Here is a 23414-nt window from a genome sequence, read left to right as displayed (position 1 = left end):
AACATGTACCCCGAGTCTAAACACCCCTAACCTTACACTTATTAACCCCTAATCTGCCGCCCCCTCTATCGCTGACCCCTGCATATTATTATTAACCCCTAATCTGCCACTCCGTAAACCGCCGCTACTTACATTATCCCTATTTACCCCTAATCTGCTGCCCTAACATCGCCGACCCCTATATTATATTTATTAACCCCTAATCTGCCTCCCACAACATCGCCGCTACCTACCTACACTTATTAACCCCTAATCTGCCGAGCGGACCGCACCGCTATTATAATAAAGTTATTAACCCCTAATCCGCCTCACTAACCCTATAATAAATAGTATTAACCCCTAATCTGCCCTCCCTAACATCGCCGACACCTAACTTCAAACATTAACCCCTAATCTGCCGACCGGAGCTCACCGCTATTCTAATAAATTTTTAAACCCCTAAAGCTAAGTCTAACCCTAACAATAACACCCCCCCTAAGTTAAATATAATTTAAATCTAACGAAATTAATTAACTCTTATTAAATAAATTATTCCTATTTAAAGCTAAATACTTACCTGTAAAATAAACCCTAATATAGCTACAATATAAATTATAATTACATTGTAGCTATTTTAGGATTAATATTTATTTTACAGGCAACTTTGTAATTATTGTAACCAGGTACAATAGCTATTAAATAGTTAAGAACTATTTAATAGTTACCTAGTTAAAATAATAACAAAATTACCTGTAAAATAAATCCTAACCTAATTTACAAGCCCAATAACTTTATTATAGTAGCGGTGCGGTCCGCTCGGCAGATTAGGGGTTAATAAGTGTAGGCAGGTGGAGGCGACGTTGAGGGGGGCAGATTAGGGGTTAATAAATATAATATAGGGGTCGGCGGTGTTAGGGGCAGCAGATTAGGGGTACATAGCTATAATGTAGGTGGCGGCGCTTTGCGGTCGGCAGATTAGGGGTTAATTATTGTAGGTAGCTGGCGGCGGCGACGTTGTGGGGGGCAGGTTAGGGGTTAATAAATATAATACAGGGGTCGGCGGTGTTAGGGGCAGCAGATTAGGGGTACATAAGTATAACGTAGGTGGCGGTCGGCAGATTAGGGGTTAAAAAAATTTAATCGAGTGGCGGCGATGTGAGGGGACCTCGGTTTAGGGGTACATAGGTAGTTTATGGGTGTTAGTGTACTTTAGAGTACAGTAGTTAAGAGCTTTATGAACCGGCGTTAGCCCAAAAAGCTCTTAACTACTGACTTTTTTCTGCGGCTGGAGTTTTGTCGTTAGAATTCTAACGTTCACTTCAGCCACGACTCTAAATACCGGAGTTAGAAAGATCCCATTGAAAAGATAGGATACGCAATTTACGTAAGGGGATCTGCGGTATGGAAAAGTCGCGGCTGAAAAGTGAGCGTTAGACCCTTTTTTTACTGACTCCAAATACCGGCGGTAGCCTAAAACCAGCGTTAGGAGCCTCTAACGCTGGTTTTCACGGCTACCGCCAAACTCCAAATCTAGGCCTTAGTTTTTTTGGTACAAAGTGAAAGCGAAATAAAAGTACAAAAAGAAAATTATATAATGTGAACTATGTAACCAGCTCAAATATTGATGAAAAAGTTATTTTCATATAAAAATTACTAATGTATAGAGGCATACTGAAATACCTCACTATACATTTAATGGTCCTTCACTTTTTTCTTCTTTTTCTAGAAAACCAATCACAGCGATACCAAACCTCATCTCCTTCCAGCTCTCAAAGACATTTGCCATGGTTGGATATTTCAGCTATTTGTGCAGATATAGAGAAGGTATCTTCGGATGAACAAGCTAATTCTGAAAACCAATAAATGTGAAATCACAACCTGCCAAACCCAGAAGAGATCTTCTTTTACTTAGATTCTGTGACATTTGTTCCAGATAAGGAATGCAGAATTTGGACCAAAAAAAGTAATTTAAAAGTGGAGCAGACTCCAGGACTTGTACTTCAATGTACCAACCTCTCGTTGTCCTGTAGCACCTGTCAAACACATGCCCCTACAGCCCTAAGCAGCAGTAGACGCCTTGATCTTGCAGATGTGCTTATTCTGTTACCTTACCTTAGATCAGACCCCTGCTCTGTGGCCTCACCTAGCACTGCATTCATTCTGTAAGACACTTCATGGCACGCAAGACCAGTTGCATGGTAGCCTCTCTGTCAGCCATGTGCCTCAGACCACCTGTTAACCACATACCCACACAAGCCTATCTGGACTTAGAACTTTTTTTACCACTTACCTGCATCAGACCTAAGATTATACTCCTGGCTCTGCGGCTCTTTTTTTGTTTCTCAACTACGTCATATTCAAACTCTTCTGATAGCAACACACCAAGTTCAGCCAAGGATTTTTACTCTTTAACCCCTTTGTGAGCAATATGCCCACATCAGACTTTGGACCAGCAGCCCCCTTAATTAACAGCACTATCCAATCCTTTTTATGATTTCTGTTGCATGGAATGTTCCATCTTTGAAGCACCACACATGGGGCCTGTGTGTTGGAGGTAATAAGAGAGGAACCCCTCGCCTGGCAACTGAATATCCTAACAGTCAGGCAGAAATGGATCTGTCTGCCTTGCATTAGTTGGCTTTTCACCACTCATTTGTCTAGCTTCGATCTACTGACTTGGTGAACCAGGTATTTGTCTAGTCTTTCTGAAAAACAGTTTGGTCTACCTTGACTTTTTATGATACAGCTTTCTAGGGCAGTAATTTACAGGAACTCCTGTCTAATCATCAATGTGTAAAGCTCCAACCCTGGATACATTAGTATTAGGTACTTAGGAAAGCAAAAATCAGTTGAACCTCATGTTATTTCAAATCTCAGGGTCAGTCCTATACCAGTAATCTCAAGGTTCAGGACTATTTTGTTTTTTGTAACAATTGTATTTAAATAAATGTATAATTGCTCACCATGGTTTAGAATGTGTAAATCATTTGATTGGCCAGCTGACATCGGGTCACAGATCAAATTGAGTTTTTTTATTTCAATTTCAGAGTTTCATTAGATCTCAGAAGGGACAGCTTCATTTATCAACCTCAGAAGAATAAAATTCTGTGCACCTTTAAAGTAATATTAAGCAGTAAATAAATGTTAAATATAATGTTTCCAAAGATAAGTTTGGACAGATAATACACAGATGTAGTTTTATACATTGGTTGTTTAAACATTAAAAATAAGTGTAAGGTTATTTCTAATCTCTTCTACTGAGGAAAATTAGGGAGAAAAAGTATGCAACCGATGTCTGTATGTTAAAATAACAATTTAACAGTCAAAGGGACAGTCTAGGCCAAAATAAACTTTCATGATTCAGATAGGGCATGTAATTTTAAACAATTTTCCAATTTACTTTTTTCACCAATTTTGCTTTGTTCTCTTGGTATTCTTAGTTTAAAGCTTAACCTAGGAGGTTCATATGCTAATGAGAAAAAGTAGATAGGAGCGCTAAAAGCTAAAGGTGATATAGAGAATTAACGTTAAGACTTATTAAAAATTAAAAACAGAGTGAATAGTTGTCAAATAAACAAAGATTTATTCACATTAGGTGATATATAAAAACGGACGTCTCCGTAAATAAAAACCAAAAGTTACAAAATAGTTGCCACCATTTGATATAAACTTGAATTGCAGAGTTCACAATAAAGTAAGCATAGTCCGATTCCACACTGAAATCTCAATCGGAGGTTGGTTTGCTAGCAAAACAGGGGCTTACCCAGACGAGTGCACATTCAATCTTCTCCGTGACTAGTTGTACGGCCGTAATGATATCACCATTGAGGGCGCTGTCCCAAACACACCTTCTGATTGGTGTAGATACGAAGTCAGTAAGTTGCAGTATTACTTGGCTTTCTTTGCTATAATGTAGCGATCATCGAGGAAAAAAGTTCCTGCACTTAGTGCCAGATAGCACGCAGGATGCCAAACATAAGGCTGAGGAAAGTAGAATAGAATAATGTCCAATAGTGACCCGTTACAGGTCTAGTGGCAAACTTGGGAATGGCTAACAGTGTTAGCAATATTGCACACTTTTCATGTGATGAATAGTCGATCCAGCTTGTATGTATAAGCTTGTCTTTCTCTTGTCTTTGTTAGTTGCAGCACATCAACGCGTTTCTCCCTCTGCAGGGCTTTTTCAAGATGAATATTCTGCAACAGGTGTGTCTTCTTTTAAAGGTGTATCTTGCTTCCCATTGGTCAGGTTCCACCTGGGAAATTGGAGCTGAGGCAGTCTTTAGTTTTAAGGTGGTCATACTTTTAAGATGGTATTGGCAGCATTGGTATAGCTTAGGCAACTCATATATAAAAACATTTATACAGTCTTAGGGAGTTTCACATATGTTTTTTTTTAGCTCCCTCAAAAAAGGTTTATTTAATAAGAAAAAGAAAAAGAAAAGAAAAAAAAAGAGAAGTTAATAGTCTTTATATATAGATCATATAATATAAAAAATAAAAAGTCTCATTAAAGCCTACTAATTAATGTTTGTATATACAAAATAAACTTCAATCAAATAAAAATGGAGAAATATCTAATTCAGAATTCAAACCGGCAGGGAACAGGGTATTGTATCTATAAATCAATTCTGCTTCTTTAATTTTCAAAGCCTTTTCTATATTTCCTCCCCTCCAGTTATGCTTCAACTGTATTATTCCCCAATAACTCAGATCTTTAGTGTTCCCCTTGTGTATTGACTTAAAGTGCTTATATAAATTAGTGTCCACCATTCCTTTCTCAATGCATAGTAGATGCTCCCTGATCCTATCCCTAATCATTCGTTTGGTCTCCCCAAAATATATTAAATTACATGTACACCTCAGAATGTAAATTACTCCCTTTGTAGTACATCTAATATAGTCTTTAATAATAATTTCTTCATCTGATTTTGGGATGTGTATTATTTTTCTCTTATTACTATGCTTGCATGCCTTGCAAGAATAGCAGGGAAAAAAGCCTGATATTTTCCCCCCTTGTAGATCTTTCTGTGTGAGGACAGGTTTTTGAGTTTTTACACGTGAACTGGGTGCAAGTAATGTTTTAAAATTTTTTGTTTTTTGAAAATCATTCTCGGTTTCTGTGGGAGAGAATCTCCTAATATAGAGTCAGCTTTTAGTATGGGCCAATGTTTATTTAGAATTTTTCGCATAATTCTATGGTCAACATTATATTCAGTTATGAATGGGACATCAATTATTTCAGAGTCATTTTTAGGGGATTTCTGTTTATATGTGAGGAGGCTCTTTCTGTCTGTGTTCCTTGCTCTTCATATGCTAATTTCTTAGACCTTGAAGGCTGCCTCTTAAGAATGCATTTTAACAGGTTTTTCACTACTAGAGGGTGTTAGTCCATGTGTTAAATATAGATAACACTGTGCTCATGCACGTGAAGTTACCTGGGAGCCATCACTGATTGGCTAAACTGCAAGTCTATCAAAAGAACTGAAATAGAGGGTCAGTTAGCAGAGGCTTGGATACAAGATAATCACAGAGGTAAAAAAAATATATAAATATAACTGTGCTGGTTATGCAAAACTGGAGAATGGGTTTAAAAAAAAAAAATTATCTATCTTTTAAAACAATAACAGTTCTGGTGTAGACTGTCCCTTTAATACATTTTTGAAATCTGCTATATTCCAAACACTATTGTTTACACATTTTTTTCTGTGTAACTCTCCTCATGGAAATTGGAACAGTCACAGTTTTCAGTGTTAAATTACAGGAAAGGGAACAAAATAAATATTGTAAAGAAAATTCTCCCAAATCCCCATTGAATACTTTCAAAAAAAATATTCAAAGCACCTAGGACAAGGGAAGCTATGCCACAAGTGCCTAAAGTGATACTTATACAAAACAAGATTTGCTGGCACTCTCTGCTATTGATAAATTATACACAGTGTTTTTTTTATATATATACACACACAACCACAACACAAAAACACTCCATTTATCTAGCAAATGGTCAACATTATATTCAGTTATGAATGGGACATCAATTATTTCAGAGTCATTTTTAGGGGATTTCTGTTTATATGTGAGGAGGCTCTTTCTGTCTGTGTTCCTTGCTCTTCATATGCTAATTTCTTAGACCTTGAAGGCTGCCTCTTAAGAATGCATTTTAACAGGTTTTTCACTACTAGAGGGTGTTAGTTCATGTGTTAAATATAGATAACACTGTGCTCATGCACGTGAAGTTACCTGGGAGCCATCACTGATTGGCTAAACTGCAAGTCTATCAAAAGAACTGAAATAGAGGGTCAGTTAGCAGAGGCTTGGATACAAGATAATCACAGAGGTAAAAAAAATATATAAATATAACTGTGCTGGTTATGCAAAACTGGAGAATGGGTTTTAAAAAAAAAAAATTATCTATCTTTTAAAACAATAACAGTTCTGGTGTAGACTGTCCCTTTAATACATTTTTGAAATCTGCTATATTCCAAACACTATTGTTTACACATTTTTTTCTGTGTAACTCTCCTCATGGAAATTGGAACAGTCACAGTTTTCAGTGTTAAATTACAGGAAAGGGAACAAAATAAATATTGTAAAGAAAATTCTCCCAAATCCCCATTGAATACTTTAAAAAAAAATATTCAAAGCACCTAGGACAAGGGAAGCTATGCCACAAGTGCCTAAAGTGATACTTATACAAAACAAGATTTGCTGGCACTCTCTGCTATTGATAAATTATACACAATGTTTTTTTTATATACACACACAACCACAACACAAAAACACTCCATTTATCTAGCAATGAAGAATGAGTTTAAATTAGATCAGAAGTATGACACCTACAGCCCCTTTTTGCTGGTTATATGGCTACCAAAACTCAGCTACATAAACCTGAACTTCCCCTTATGCCAACTGAATGGCAAAGTGAGGCCTAGGGTTGGATTCATGGCTCTGGTATGATATATACCCTAGGACTACCAAAAAAAAAATGTTATGGTACTTTTATTATATCAGTTCGTAAAAATAAATGGATAATAATGACCAGCAGGTAGGCCCTACTGTCATGGGTCCAGTATACTAACAGCTGTCCTGCCCTTCTTTGCTATTAAATGGCCACCTACACATTTAGCACTTCATGTCAAAAGTTAATGAGGGATCAAGTGAAGTCTTTTTGGGAAGAATTTTACAAATTAAAATGACCTATATAACAGATTAAAGGATTATGGAATAAAGCTCCTAGAACATATTTATAATATACAGTTTTAGTAGGTTTTTCTTATATCTCTATTGCTTTGATTAGTTAGAGACCAGGGAAAAAAGGAACCCACAAACACCAAGCAATGTTGAAAGGTTTAAAAGGGACATGAAACCCAGACATTTTCATTCAGGATTAAGACAAAGGTACTGTTTATCATATGTCTGGTGGACATGATCCGCCGTAGCGATCATATCCACCAGACATCAATAAATGTCGTAGGCATACGCTGTCTGCATTTATCATTGCGCAAGCTGTTCTGGTGAATGGCCGCCCCCAGCAGATTCGGTGTCAATCAACCAAATGTGTTTGGGCGGATTGCTGTCTGCCGACCTTACAGGCGGCGTACAAGTTAACTCCTATTTCTGGCGAGCCTGAAGGCTCATGCGGAAACAGATGTATTTTGCCCTATTCGGGCCATGATAATCAGCCCAAAGCAAGCAATTAAACAACTTTCTAATTCTATTATCAATTTTCCATTCTCTTGGTATCTTTTGCTTAAAAGGTGTGTAAGCTCAGGAGTGTGAAGGTATCTATTTCCTGTCAAATAGGGCTACAGCCAGCCCCCCCAGTAGTCTCTTTAATAAAGAATAAGGTGCAAACAAAGCAAAGCAAATTTGATAATAGAACTATTTTTTTTAAACTATGTTCTGTTTGAATCTCCAAGAGAATGAAGAAAATTTGATAATGGGGTAAATTAGAAAGTTGCTTACAATTTCATGCTCAATCTGAATCACAAAAGGAAAAAAAATGGAAATTGGATTGTGTCCCTTAAAGGGACCGTCTACACCAGAATTTTTATTGTTTTAAAAGATAGATAATCCCTTTATTACCCATTCCCCAGTTTTGCATAATCAACACAGTTGGTGATTATCTTGTATCTAAGCCTCTGCAAACTGCCCCTTTATTTCATTTCTTTTGACAGACTTGCAGTTTAACCAATCAGTGCCTGCTCCCAGATAACTTTGCGTGCACGAGCACAGTGTTATCTATATGAAATACATGAACTAACACCCTCTAGTGGTGAAAAACTGGTAAAATGCATTCTGAAAAGAGGTGGCCTTCAAGGTCTAAGAAATTAGCATATGAACCTCCTAGGTTAAGCTTTCAACTAAGAATACCAAGAGAATAAAGCAAAATTGGTGATAAAAGTAAATTGGAAAATTGTTTAAAATTACATGCTCTATCTGAATCATGAAAGTTTATTTTAGCCTAGACTGTCTCTTTAAGTTCTGAAGATTGCATGTTGTATTCTAGTCTTTCTGGAGCAGTAGAGAGGGAAAATCCCCACCCACCACCCCACATTCTCATGGGTAAAAGGGACAAACTCTTAAATAGATTTTAGAAGCATTATATTGCATTTATTCCCTGCCTCCTTTATGACATGGGCGCCACCATGTTCAAATCTAACTTTCATTGTATTCCAGTTCTGGCAACCCTCCTTCTGATGCCTGCAATGAAACCAATGGTTCCTGAATATATTAGCGCCTAATATTTCTTTAAAGGAAAATTAGGCAAAATAGTAAAAGTAAATTGGTCGCAAAGTTTTGTTTTAAGTACTAAAATGCATAACATCCTTTACTGCTTAAAGAGACATTCCAGACAAAATTTAAATGTGCAGAGATGAATTACATCTTTGGATAGAAACCCATTTGCAATTAACATATTAGCTAAAATGCTTCTGATAAAAAAAAAAGTTCACCGTTTTAATGTTAACATTTTTCTCTGCATGTGAAGGATAGCTAGATAATGTCAGTGCCTCATCATGTTAAATACTGTAGCTGCTCAGAGTGCCAGAGGGGCTTGTATCATGTCAGCAATTAACAAAATGAATAATTAGCAGATGGTACAAACACTTTAGGCTCTCTGAGCAAGTTCTGTGCTTAAACTGCTGGTGCACGGTGCATATTTAAGTACATTTTTGAAACCGCTATAGCTTTTATTAGAAGCATTTTTGCTAACATATGTATATTACAAAAATGCTTCTATTTAAAACTGAAATGCATTCTTGTAGATTTCAATTTTGACTGGAATGTCCCTTTAATGAAATCTGTGATGAGCAAATTTGGATAATACTACTCAGTCTTCATTGTAAGCCACCCTTAGTTGTAGCATTGCAAGCTGTCCTCCACAGGGATACTGGATAAACAGATTACCGAAGAGGTCAAGTCACATGAGACCGCGGCCCTCAAGAACCCCTACAAGGCCAGATTTTCATTATAGCTGAACTAGAGGTGAAATAATCAGTTGATCAGCAAACATGGTTACTAACCTGCTCTCACTCATCAGCTGATTATTTCACCTAGAATGAAACCATAGCATGTTGGGGGTATGCGAGGACGGCAGTTAAGAAACACTGACCTAAGGGTTAGCCCCAAAAGGCAATTTTAGGCTCAAGCTATAATTGCACTCATCTGAGCTGTTATTTACCCCCTCATTTTCTAGTTATTAATTTAAGGAGCAATTGATCCTCTTTGGCTGCTAGTAACACAGCAGTGTTTAACCAACAACCACCCCCCCCCCTTCCTATCTGTAACTTTGCTAACACACAGAGGAGCAGTGTGTTTACACCAAAATGTAAAAGTAGCATACAGCACTTTTTTTTTTTACCCTTCAATAACTCTAAGCACAGAGGCAGTTACTTTACTCTTCTGTATCACTGATACTTTAGAATAGCCAAATTTGCACAGGAAGGTCACACGCACCAGATCACTCAACTGACAAGTTCAAAATAAAGAAATACAAGAGACCTGGATTGTTCCTTGTAACTAAGACATCTTTAGTATCATATTCTTGCTTTTTTTTTTTTTTTATTTATTTTAGATTGTGGTATAAAGAAACATTTTAGTAACAAACATCTGAAGGCCAGAAAAAAATAAAAATATATATTTATGCAGAAACAATTTTTAGAAACAGTCAGGACAGATATAGCGCAAAGTCTGCAAATCACCAAAATTAATCTAATAAACTTTGTGTAAAGTGTGCGTAAATATAAATAATCAACCAAAAAAAAAAAAATTGTTAAAAGTTCAACATTTGAATTTAAATTAAATGTGTTGTGCCATATAATAAAGTGAAATCATTTGGAAATCCATGAAAGAATATACATTTAATAAAATATTACAAATTTAAAAATAGTGCACCGATATTAAAATCTCATTACAATAATAATAAAAAAAGGATTGTGAAATTAGGAGTAGCAAATTTGTTAGTCATTTACTGCTTGAGTGGTCAGTGACTAAGTGCAAACCTCTATATGGAACAAAGTAAAGAATATTTTTTTTTGCTGAAAGAGGAAAGCTACACAAAATAGAAAAACCTTTGTGATTTGGACAACAGAATGGCTGAGTAATGCTAATCATGAGCCTGGTCAGCAAGACACGACACATAAGGACAGAAAAACACCAAAATCCTCACATACAACATAATGAAAGCTAATTTAGATTATCTCTTTGCCCTATTTTATTCAAGAGTTTATTTTAAGATTGCATTATCCCAGTGGATAACAGTCATATTAATACTTCAGGAGTCTATAGCCCACATATTTGTGTCCTCAGTGGGCAGACTTCATGGAGATGCTAAAATGATTCACAGCTGCACCGTAACCTCCGCCTCTCACTGGGAAGCGCACATGCTTTGCTCCCATCCACCATCTCTAAGATGTACTCTTCACATTTGATGCATATGTCCATAGAAGGCCAGTTCTTCATTGCCTTTTTGTGAAAAGGATCACCATCGACTAGGTCTTGGGGTTCAAACACCAGAGGGACACTAAAAGCGAGACAGGAGGAGGAAGGTTAAACTATTCTATTATGTGTAGACTCTAAATATTATTCTATTAAATGGTCAATGCCAGATATTGTAAGAGTACACACAGTATCTTATAAAATGTACTTTTCTATAAAAACATGTAACCTTTTAGTGTTTTATTTAGACTATTCATTCACCAAGTAATTTCAGTTAATATTCAGTAATGCCCTTCTTCATATTCAGCTAGTCATGATCTATTCAGTAGATTCACTACTGATCAGTGATCTCTATTTGGTGAATCAGCTCCAAAGAACCGGTGGGAAAGATGAAGAGTTTTAACAGAGTTGAGAGCAACTTAGAACTAGGCACTACAAATACACTTGTTCATAAATTGTGCTTATGCTACATTTCCAAGGCACATTGGGTTACACTTTCATGATTCAGACAGAGCGTGTCATTTTAAAAAAAAAAAGGCAATTTATTTCTGGTCATCAAGTTTACTTTTTTCTCTTGGTATCTTTAGTTGGAAATATGTACACACACACAGCAGCAATGTACTACTGGGAGCTAACTTAATTGGCGACGTCACACTCCTTTTATCATTGGCTCAACAACTGTTTTCTGCTAGCTCCCAGTGATGCATTGCTGCTCTGGAGCCGACTATATTCAACCACTTTGCCGAGGTTAAACAGAGCATTTGATTATTGCACTATTGCTCGAGTATAACTAGCTTAATAAAGAAATTTCTTTTTGTCATTTTATGTCCATTAAAAGTTAAAGCAATATAAACAAATTGACACTTACTTGCCGAGAAGGAAATTATACAACACTGTTAGATTCTAGTGAAATCTGTGCAAAGTTAAAGGAATTGTTAAAAATGATAGATGCACAGGGATTACCTAAATATTAGACGTGCATTTGGCATTCATTTTTATAAACTAATATGGCTGCCGGGAGTGGCATTTGACTCTAATCGGAGGCAGATTTATTTTAGAATAGTGAAGCACACAAAGATCAAGATCGGTGTGTGTTTAAGTATTAATAAACCTTGCTCAGAAAAAGCCTTTAAATGCCGATACCCACAACCATATTTATACAAATGAATGCTGAATACACGTTTACTAGAAATGCTCTAATTCAGCATTTATAAATACTGTGCTTGAGCCAAGGTGTTGTGTATTGGGTCATTACATGCTATACAAGCCACCACCAGCTCATTTAACTGGCAACGTGTTTAAAAAAGTTGTCACAAAGAATATCTATGCTCTGTGCACCTATGTAGTGTAAAAGTGATCGCTGAAACAGTGATGTTTTAACTAGGAGCATTTCTCTTTCTCCCCCCCCGCAACACAGGTTGAGAAAATGCTTCATATACATTCATGAAGATTTCAATTTTGAGTGTTCTGTCCCTTGAAGATAAAAGTTTTTTCTCAAGAATGTAAAATATGTTGTGCAATTTAAAGAAAGAGAAAAAAAAAAATCCATAGTCGCCCATTTCTAGCAGGAGTTCGTTTAGCAATAGAAAAGAAAAAAGAAATAAAAAAAAACTAAAATTATAAAAAAAAACTACACACATTAACATTGATATTTAGCCACAGTATAGCAAGCAAAAAAAAATATAATAATTCTACAATTTGAAGAAGAAAAAAATCATTGCAAAAACAAATGTAAAGTTTATGATAGATACAAAAAAAATGTAGTGTCATAGGTTTAGTAATTTGAGCTGTAGGCCTTCCTTATTTTGTATACACTTACCTGATCATTTCTACAGTTTGCACATTTTTTTCTTAAAGCTCAAATGGCTATAAGGAGGTTTAAGAGGTAAATAAACTGTAGAATGTGTTGTCCTATACCAGAACAGGGCATCTACCTATGTATTTATGTAGGTCACAGATTTAAAGTAACACACATTCATATTTTATAAAAAGGAGTCCACTATTCAAGCTGGCAAATGTCCCATTCAACCATAATATAGCAGCCTGAGTTTTACATTAACTGGTTGTGCTGGTAAAAGTACTCTTACCAGTGCAACATCTCACCTTGAGCAATCCCAGTGCATGGTTTCCCTGAAAAACATCTGTGCCTTCTGCTGATGACAAGCTGGATTGTCCTCCTGGGTAAGTACTAAAGTTTTGAAGAAGCTGACTGGTAAGTGCATGCATTGTTTAAACGGCATCAACATCTGGAAGAGCATAAAATATGACTCCATGACAGGTACAGAACATGAGGATCTATAGGCCCTATAGCCTATAAGTAAATCGAGATGCAGCCAACTAATTACTATTGCCTATTTTAAATCGGTCTTTTATACATTCATTGCAAAATCCCCTAAAGAATCAAATACTTTATCACTTGAATAGCCTCTATTTTCCAATTTACTGAAAACAAATAGGAATAGATGAGTTTTTAAGAAAGTCTACAGGTTTTAGCAGTATTTTGTAGAATGGTTACCTCAACACAACATTCTGGGCAGATCACCCTGAGAAAAAAAAAAAAAAAAAAAAAAAAAAAGTGTAAGAAAAAAAAAAAAAAAAAAAAAAAAAAAAAAAAAAAACAAACTCAAAAAATTAAATAATAAAAAAAAAATATCAATATAAAAGCCATGTTAATAAACTATTTTCACCAAAATGTCTATGTAAGCACATTTTTTATTGCCCTGTAATATTTTCAAAGTCTCACAGTTTCTGAGACAGAATTGGACTAAAATGTATACAATTTAACCAATAATAGAATTAGCCACAACATTTTTTTCATTGATTAAAATTGTGTTTTTCTTATCCAATTGGTCCAATTCCATGAATTGGACTGATCCAAATTTACCGTCATTGATTCTAGTCACCCACAAACAAGCAAAAAGTTTGGAATTTGTGCAACAGACCAGTGTAGAAGTGGTTAGGACACCTCCACTAATCATTAAGGATCCATATAGAAATGCTTACCTTTCACAAAATTTGCAAGTATATGGCCATGTAAAGAAGAGTCTCTTCTTGTGGCAGCTAAAGCAAACCTGTGCAGAAAACCAGTTATCAGAATGACGTGGTACTTAGTTTGCTGTGTTCAACATAGAAGTTGCATATTAAAAGGGATAGTAAACACCAAAAATATTTTTTTTTTAAAAAAGGATAGATAATCCCTTTATTACACACAGTCTCCTGTTTTGCATAACCAACACTGTTATAGAAATTTACTTTTTACCTCTAATTACCTTGTATCTAAGCCTCTGCAGACTGCCTCCTTATCTCAGATCTTTTGACAGACTGGCATTTCAAGCAATTAGTGCTGACTCTTAAATAATGCCATGTGTGTCAGCATGTTATCTATATGAAACACATTAACGCCCTCTAGCTGTGAAAAACTGTCAAATGCATTCAGATAAGAGACGACCTTAAAGGTCCTAGAAATTAGCATAGGAGCCTACCTAGGTTTAGCTTCCAGCTAAGAACAGAACAAAGCAAATTTGATGCTAAAAGTAAGTTAAACAGTTTAAAATTACATGGCCTATCTGAATCAAAGTTTAAATTTTGGACTTTACTATCCTTTTATTTTTGCATCTGATTTCTAAACTCAAATTTACCCTGCTCCCAGAGAATGTAGAGTAACCATTGCACTGCAGGAAGTCCACAACCTCTGCTTTTATGATGTCTCTCCTAGCAGGGACCAGCTCTGCAATTGTAGGTGGTGAGCATATTCTGGGAAACTGGGGATTCTGGGAAGATATAAAGTTGAAGGGAAAAAAAAAAAAAAAAAAAAAAGTAAAATGTTGCAGAATGTAATTTACACTCAAGCATTGAAAAGTATTCCCATATTAATAAAAAGCTGTTAGGCGATAAGCCTGCCCAGAGGGCAGTCTTAAAAAATAAATTAAAAAACCTACAAACCCCAAAGCTAAAAGTACACAAAACAAAATGTAAAGTTACAGAAAAAAAAACCCCCAAAAGCTATCCAAAATAAAAACAAAGAAACTAATAACCCTATAAAAAAAATCCCCCCAAAAATATAAACACCCCCTAATCTAATACTAAACTATCAATAGCCCTTTTTTAATCAATAGGGCTTTTGTCCTAAGTTAAACAGCTCTTTTACCTAAACAAATTACCCCCTAACAGTAAAACCCCCCCACCCACCAAAATAAAAAACCCAACACTAAAAAAAAAAACCAACTAAACTACCCATTGCCCAGCATTTGTATGGAAAAAAGAAAAAAAAAAAAAAAAAAGACGAAGACTAAGCCCCAAATAGGTACTCACTGTTCCTGAAGTCCGGCGGAGAAGGTCTTCTTCCAGGCGGCTCCATCACCTTCTATCTTCATCCAGAACGAAGGTGGCGCGGACCGGAGGTGCGGAGCAGTCTTCCCCGATGCATGGATCATCAGCAGAGGTCCTCAGCATCCGATGTTAGTCGTACACTTAAGATTGGGGCACCTTGCATTCCTATTGGCTGAAATTTTGAAATCAGCAAATAGGATTTCAGTAGCTCTAAACCTATTGGCTGTTCAAATCAGCCAATAAGATTTCATTAGCTCTCATCCTATTGGCCGATTTCAAAATTTCAGCCAATAGGAATGTAAGGTACCCCAATAAATATGGAGTACCTTGCATTTAATCTTCAGTGTGCGGCGGACAATCACATGAAGAGGAGCCTCCACGCCGCTTTGGACCACCGCCGCTGAGGATCCGTGCACCGGGGAAGCCAGCTCCGCACCTCCGTGCCGCATTCGCTCTGGATGAAGATAGAGCTGCCTGGAAGACCTTCTCCGCCAGACTTCAGGAACGGTGAGTATCTATTTGGATTTTTTGATTTAAAAAAAATTAAACATTTTTTTAAGATTAGGGATTTAATGGTCTGGAAAAGAGCCGATTGCCCTTACAAATGCCCCTTTAGAGGCTATGGATAGTTTAGGTTTTTTAGAGTAAGGTTTTTTTTTTTTATTTGTGGGGGTTTTTACTGTTAGGGGGGACTTAGTATTTTTTTTAAAATGTAAAAGAGCGGTTTAACTTAGGGCAATGCCCTACAAAAGGCCATTTTAAGGGCTATTAATAGTTTAAATTAGGGGGCTTTTTTATTTTCATAGGGATTAGATTATTTTTGTAATATCGTGTTAGGTTTTATTTAAGAGTAATTTAGTATTGTGGTTAATTTAGGGGGTGTTAGGTTAGGGGGCTTGGTAAATAAATTCATTATTTGCGTTGTGGGGGTGGGCAGTTTAGGAGTTAATATTTTAATTGTTATTTGCAGATTAGGGGTTAATGACTTTATTTTGCGATGTTGGTGGTTTTGGTGTTTAATACTTTGTGCAGGCTTTTTTTTTTTTAAGGCTTAGTTTGCCTACGCTGCATCCAGGTGGATTCTTTTGGCTGCGCATGCATCCAACATTCTTTTGGCTGCCTCGCGCAGTCAACATTCCTTTGAGGATGCATGCGCAACTGGCGACGGACGCATTACAATCACGATTATAGTATAGATAAAAGAATATTTCTACTACAAAAAAAAAAAAAAAAACCCAACACATTACCTGTCTACAGCCATTCTTCTGTAAAGATATCTCATAGGACCTGGAGCGTCTATGACCAAAATATTTCAGTTTGTCGTTATTTAAGAAGCTTCCTGTTTTTAGGTCGACTTGGGATGAGGTCAGTACTGGAACAAACATCAAGTCTACAAAACAGAGTGACACATCCTAACCAAAGGCCAGTACAGAACAGTAGAAAATCAATAAATCAAAAACACGCCTTTGTATGTGACAATTATTCTCATTCTTATGCTTACATACACAATATGCTTATCTCTGGGTTATCACAATTTCATTTGAACAAAAACAAATCTCTACATATAGCTCTCTATAGTCTGATACTAAAAAGGTCAAATCCATTTATTAAAAAAGGGACATGAAACCCCAAATTTGTCTTTTGTGATTCAGATAAGGATACAATTTTATTAAAAAAAAAAAAAAAAAGCTTTTTAATTTAAGTCTATTATAAAATTTGCATAATTTTCATGTTATTCTTTGTTGAATAGACATCATATAGGTAGAGTGCACATGTATGAAGCACTACATGACAGGACAGTGCTAACATCTAGTGCTCTTAGTTTGTATATTCTATATTCAATCTGAATCATGAAAGAAAAAAATGGGAGTTCTGTTTCTTTAAGTCATTAGAGGCAACTGGGTGTATGCGCCCAGATCTTCGAAGTATGTTACTTCCTTCAACTTTTCTTTTGACCGGACAAATACAATTGACAATGTAAATATAGTGGCTTCAAAATGATCCCACAGAACTAGCTGAAAGGACTAAGGGGCCGACTTATCAAGGGCCGAATGGCCCCTGATGCCGGTTTCCATGCGAGCCTTAAGGCGTGCCAGAAACAGCAGTTATAAAGCAGTGGTCTTATGAAGCAGCAGTCTTCAGGTTAATCAGTATATTTCCTTCTTACGGACTGTCAGTTTTCATTTTTGGGAAATGCATATGAATACATTTTTTTCTTGCGTCATTTTTGGTGCGAGAATTAAGTTTGTTGGCGTTGACGTCATTTCCGACGTCGTAGTTGACGCTGAGAGTTTTCATGTAGTTGCGTCATCTATGACGCTGGTGCTTGTTGCAGACGTTTTTGGCGCCAAAAAAATTTGTCAATTGTGGGTGTCATACTTGGCGCCAGTTTTTTTGACATTTTTTAAGTCTTTGTTTCTTTTTGCTTCTGGTTTCCAGAGGCTTATTCCGTTTGCATTTTTTCCCATTCCAGAAACTGTCATTTAAGGAATTTGATAATTTTGCTTTATATGTTGTTTTTTCTATTACATACTGCAAGATGTCGCAATCTGACCCTGTATCAGAATCTACTTCTGAAATGCTGCTGTCTGATGTCGGTTCTACCAAAGCATTTGTTGTAAACTTGTGGTAACTGTTCCTCCGGCTGTAGTTTGTGTTATTGTATGCTTTTGAAAGTTTATCATGACAACTATTTCCATTAGTAGTAGTCCATTACCTGTTCCTTCAACATCTAATGTTCCGGATATTCCTGTTAATGTAAGATAATTTGTTTCTAATTCTATTCAGAAGGCCCTGTCTGTTATACCACCTTCTAATAAACTTAAAAGGTCTTTTAAAACTTCTCATAAATTAGATGAATTTTTAAATTAACCGCCAACATTCTGATTTATCTATCTGATAAGGATCTATCTGGTTCAGAAGATTCTGCCTCAGATATTGACACTGACAAATCTTCATATTTATTTAAGATTGAGTTTATTTGTTCTTTACAAAAGAGGTGTTGATTGCATTAGATATGGAGGAGTCTAGTCCTCTTGATATTAAAACCGGTTAACGTTTAAATTTGTTTTTTAAACCTCATGTAGTTAATTCCAGAGGTTTTCTAGTTCCTGATGCTATTTCAGATGTAATTTCTAGGGAATGGAATAGTTTGGGTACTTCATTTACTCCTTTAAGGTTTAAGAGACTGTACCCTTTGCCGGCTGATAAATTGGAGTTTTGGGGAAAAAAAATCCCCAAAGTTGATGGGGCTCTCTCTACTCTTACTAAACGTACTACTATTCCTATGGCAGATAGTACTTTTAAAGATCCTTTAGATAGGAAGCTTGAATCTTTTCTAAGGAAGGCTTATTTATGTTCAGGTAATCTTCTTAGGCCTGCTATTTCTTTGGCTGATGTTGCTGCAGCTTCAACTTTTTGGTTGGAGGCTTTAGCGCAACAAAGTACCAGATCATAATGTGTATAGCATTGTTAAGCTTCTTCAACATGCTAATAATTTCATTTGTGATGCCATTTTTGATATCATTAGAATTGATGTCAGGTATATGTCTTTAGCTATTTTAGCTAGAAGAGCTTTATGGCTTAAATCTTGGAATGCAGATATGACTTCTAAGTCAACGTTGCTATCTCTTTCCAAGGTAATAAATTATTTGGTTCTCAGATACTATAATTTCAACTGTCACTGGGGGGAAGGGAGCTTTTTTGCCTCAGGATAAAAAAATCTAAGGGTAAATTTAGGGCTGCTAACCATTTTCGTTCCTTTCGTCAGAATAAGGAACAGAAGCCTGACCCTTCCCCTAAAGGAACAGCTTCCAATTGGAAGCCTTCTCCAGTCTGGAATAAATCCAAGCCTTTTAGAAAATCCATACCAGCTCCCAAGTCCGCATGAAGGTGCGGCCCTCATTCCAGCACAGCTGGTAGGGGGCAGGTTACGATTTTTCAAAGATGTTTGGATCAATTCAGTCCAAAATCATTGGATTCAGAACATTGTTTCTCAAGGGTACAGAATAGGTTTCAAGATAAGACCGCCTGTGAGAATGTTCTCTCACGCATTCCAGTGAACCCAGTAAAGGCTCAGGCTTTTCTGAAATGTGTTTCAGACCTGGAGTCATCTGGGTTAATTGTGCCAGTTCCATATCGGGATCTGGGGTTTTATTCAAATCTGTTCATTGTACCAAAGAAAGAGAATTCTTTCAGACCTGTCCTGGATCTAAAAAAAATTTGAATCGTTATGTAAGAATACCAACATTCAAAATGGTGACTATAAGGAATATTCTGCCTTTTGTTCTGCAAGGGCATTATATGTCCACAATAGACTTACAGGATGCTTATCTTCATATTCCAATTCATACAGATCACTATCAGTTCCTGAGATTCTCTTTTCTAGACAAGCATTACCAATTTGTTGCTCTTCCTTTTGGCCTAGCAACAGCTCCAAGGATCTTCTCAAAGGTTCTTGGTGCCCTTCTCTCTGTAATCAGAGAGCAGGGTATTGCAGCGTTTCCTTATTTGGACGATATCTTGGTACTTGCTCAGTCTTCTTGATTCCTCAGACAAGGGTAACCTTTTTAGGATTCCAAATAGATTCAAATTGGTTTCAGCTTGTCGGAACCTTCAGTCTCAATCATTCCCTTCAGTAGCTTTGTGCATGGAAGTTTTAGGTCTCATGACTGCAGCATCGGATGCGATCCCCTTTGCTCGTTTTCACATGAGACCTCTTCAGCTTTGTATAATCCCTGCACCAAAGGTTCAGCATACAAAGATATCACAATTGATATCCTTAAATCCCAATACTCTACTATCTCTGACTTGGTGGTTAGATAACCATCGTCTAGTTCAAGGGGCCTCTTTTCTTTGTCCAACCTGGACTGTGATTTCAACAGAAGCGAGTCTTTCAGGTTGAGGAGCTGTCTGGGGATCTCTGACAGTGCAGGGGGTTTGGAAATCTCAAGAGGCGAGATTACCAATCAATATTTTGGAACTCCGTGCGATTTTCAGAGCTCTTCAGTCGTGGCCTCTTCTGAAGAGAGAATCGTTTGTTTTCAGACAGACAATGTCACAACTGTGGTGTATGTCAATCAAGGTGGGACTCAGTCCTCAAGCTATGCAAGAAGTATCTCAGATACTTGCATGGGCGGAATCCAGCTCCTGTCTAACCTCTGCAGTTCATATCCCAGGTATAGACAATTGGGAAGTGGATTATCTCAGTCGCCAGACTTTACATCCGGGAGAATGGTCTCTTCACCCAGATGTGTTTCTTCAGATTGTTCAGATATGGGGGCTTCCAGAAATAGATCTGATGGCTTCTCATCTAAACAGGAAACTTCCCAGGTATCTGTTCAGATCCAGGGATCCTCAGCAGTGGATGCATTGTCACTTCCTTGGAATTATCAACCTGCTTATATCTTTCCGCCTTTAGTTCTTCTTCCAAGAGTGATTTCCAAAATCATAATGGAACGTTAGTTTGTACTGCTGGTGGCTCTAGCATGGCCACACAGGTTTTGGTATGCGGATCTTGTTCGGATGTCCAGTTGCCAACCTTTGCCACTTCCGTTAAGGCCAGACCTATCTATCTCAAGGTCCATTTTTCCATCAGGATCTCAAATCATTAAATTTGAAGGTATGGAGATTGAACGCTTAGTGCTTAGTCATAGAGGTTTCTCTGACTCAGTGATCAATACTATGTTGCAGGCTCGTAAATCTGTGTCTAGAAAGATTAGAGTTTGGAAGACTTACATTTCATGGTGTTCCTCTCATAAGGTTTCTTGGCATTCTTTTAGAATTCCTAGAATTTTACAGTTTCTTCAGGATGGTTTGGATAAGGGTCTGTCTGCAAGTTCCTTGAAAGGACAAAACTCTGCTCTTTCTGTTCTGTTTCACAGAAAAAAAAAGCTAATCTTCCTGACTTTCGTTGTTTTGTACAGGCTTTGGCTTGTATCAAGCCTGTTATTAAGTCAATCTCTCCTCCTTGGAGTCTTAATATCCAAAGAATGCATAGGCTCGAACGGAGGAGCCTGTAAAGCTCTCAAAACCAAATTAAGTTACTTTCTTGGAAACTATTGTTTCTTTTGGCTCTCTTCTGCTAGAAGAGTTTCTGAATTATCTGCTCTTTGTGGCGAGTCTCCTTTTCTGATTTTTCGTCAGGATAAGGCGGTTTTGCGGACTTCATTTAAATTTTTACCTAAGGTTGTGAATTCTAACATTAGTAGAGAAATTGTTGTCCCTTTGTTGTGTCCTAATCCTAAGAATTCTTTGGAAAAATCTTTGCATTCTTTGGATGTGGTAAGAGCTTTGAAATATTATGTTGAAGCTACTAAATATTTCAGAAAGACTTCTAGTCTATTTGTTATCTTTTTCTGGTCCTAGGAAAGGTCAGAAAGCTTCTGCTATTTCTTTGGCTTCCTGGTTAAAACTTTTGATTCATCATGCTTGGTCTTTGCCTACTTTTACTAAATTCTACCATTTTGATGTTTTTTATTCTTCAGAAGCAGTTTTTGGTAGAAAAGTTCTTCAGGCAGCTGTTTCAGTTTGATTCTTCTGCTTATAATTTCAGTTTTTTTCATTATAAGATTAAAACTTTTTGATTTGGGTTTTGAATTTTTTTTCAGCGGAATTGGCTGTCTTTATTTTTTTAGCCTTCCCTCTCTAGTGACTTGCGTGGAGTTCCACATCTTAGGTATTTGCTATTCCATACGTCATGGACTCTTGCCAATTACATGAAAGAAAACATAATTTATGTAAGAACTTACGTGATAAATTCATGTCTTTCATATTGGCAAAAGTCCATGAGGCCCACCCTTTTTGTGGTGGTTATGATTTTTTTGTATAAAGCACAATTATTCCAATTCCTTGTTGATGCTTTCGCTCCTTTCTTATCACCCCACTTCTTTGCTATTCGTTAAACTGAATTGTGGGTGTGGTGGGGGTGTATTTATAGGCATTTTGAGGTTTGGGAAACTTTGCCCCTCCTGGTAGGATTGTATATCCCATACGTCCCTAGCTCATGGACTCTAGCCAATATGAAAGAAATGAATTTATCAGGTAAGTTCTTACATAAATTATGTTTTTTTGGCTTGAATCTTCAATGAAACATCCTATGCAGTGAATAGTACCATGCCACATCCGTAACTCAAGGGATCGGGGACTGCAATCCTTCAGTTTGCTTTCTCTACTCCCTGTATAGTGCTGTGGAAAATTACTACTGCAACTGCAACTAAGTAGAAGCCTTTATTATTTGTAAAAAAAAAACAGTCAGTCAGATAGTCACAGCATATGTTGACCATTCGGTTTACTTTCCTGTTCCAGGGACTTATTTCAGTGGATTAAGTTGTTTAAACTTAATAGAAAGGCCACATTTGCTTCTAAAGTTATAACAATTTAAGTGACATACGAACATATGTTGTGTGTGCCGCATGCACCTTATCTCAACACACCATCTCAGAGTCAGCAGTGGCTTATATGACATAAATTAGGCCTGCACTTACACCAAAACCAGCTCTGAGCAAGAATGGTATTTAAATCCAGACTGGGACTTGGTAATTATTATTTCAGATTTAAAATTTGCTAAGCAATGCAGCAGTGCAGCCAGTAAGGCCAGTCAAATACTTGGTTGCATTGGGAGAGGTATTAGCAGAAATGGCAAGGTTTTTATGCCACTTTACATATCTAGTTATGGTCTGTGGAAATGTACACAATATTCCAGATGGGTATAAAACAAGAAACTGTCCAGGAGGGTTACTAAAATACATGGTCTAAAATATAAAACATGTAAAGACTATGATCTAAAACCTTCAAATATATGAAGGGACTTAAAAGTAGAAGTTGAAAACATTTTCAACATAAAAAGAACTACCAAAACAAGGGGTTACAATATTAAAAGTTAGAGGGTAACAGATTCAGGAGAAATACAACAAGCATTTTATTTAACATTTTTAAATTAAGGGTGGTGGCTTTTTGGGAAAAATAAACTTCCAATAGAGGTGGTAAACAAAAGAACCAACATTTTTAAAAAAAAAATGCCTTAGTCATGCATAAGGCTATGCTAAGAAAACAGTAACACAGGGGCAGAACAACCAGATTCGGAGCATTACCGATTGCGATCAGGCCCTTGAGGTTCGCCACTCTTATAGCAGTAGGTAGAGCCTTCAGGTCCAAACTTTGCCCGTGCG

The 23414-nt window shown here is 36.8% G+C and overlaps 2 protein-coding genes across 4 annotated transcripts in view; one reads left to right on the top strand and one right to left on the bottom strand.

Moving 5' to 3' along the window:
- The window catches only part of LOC128640550 (uncharacterized), a 127050-nt gene extending 124106 nt beyond the window's left edge, over nucleotides 1-2944 (top strand). For all 3 annotated transcript variants that reach the window (XM_053693029.1, XM_053693034.1, XM_053693023.1), the window contains one exon: nucleotides 1706-2944. In XM_053693029.1, coding sequence (XP_053549004.1) covers nucleotides 1706-1842 — 137 coding nt within the window. In that variant the 3' untranslated portion in view covers nucleotides 1843-2944. The remainder of the gene's footprint in view (nucleotides 1-1705) is intronic.
- A 7865-nt stretch (nucleotides 2945-10809) lies between these two features.
- The window catches only part of LOC128661824 (protein spire homolog 2-like), a 47325-nt gene continuing 34720 nt past the window's right edge, over nucleotides 10810-23414 (bottom strand). The window contains exons 12-17 of the mRNA XM_053715998.1: nucleotides 16494-16636; nucleotides 14556-14687; nucleotides 13921-13988; nucleotides 13433-13460; nucleotides 13021-13163; nucleotides 10810-11002 (exon numbers count right to left, since the gene is read on the bottom strand). Of these exons, the coding sequence (XP_053571973.1) occupies nucleotides 10810-11002; nucleotides 13021-13163; nucleotides 13433-13460; nucleotides 13921-13988; nucleotides 14556-14687; nucleotides 16494-16636 (707 nt within the window). The remainder of the gene's footprint in view (nucleotides 11003-13020; nucleotides 13164-13432; nucleotides 13461-13920; nucleotides 13989-14555; nucleotides 14688-16493; nucleotides 16637-23414) is intronic.

Source organism: Bombina bombina, chromosome 1 (genome assembly GCF_027579735.1).
Source record: "Bombina bombina isolate aBomBom1 chromosome 1, aBomBom1.pri, whole genome shotgun sequence".
Classification (NCBI taxonomy): Eukaryota; Metazoa; Chordata; class Amphibia; order Anura; family Bombinatoridae; genus Bombina; species Bombina bombina.
This window is presented reverse-complemented; position numbering and strand designations above follow the sequence as displayed.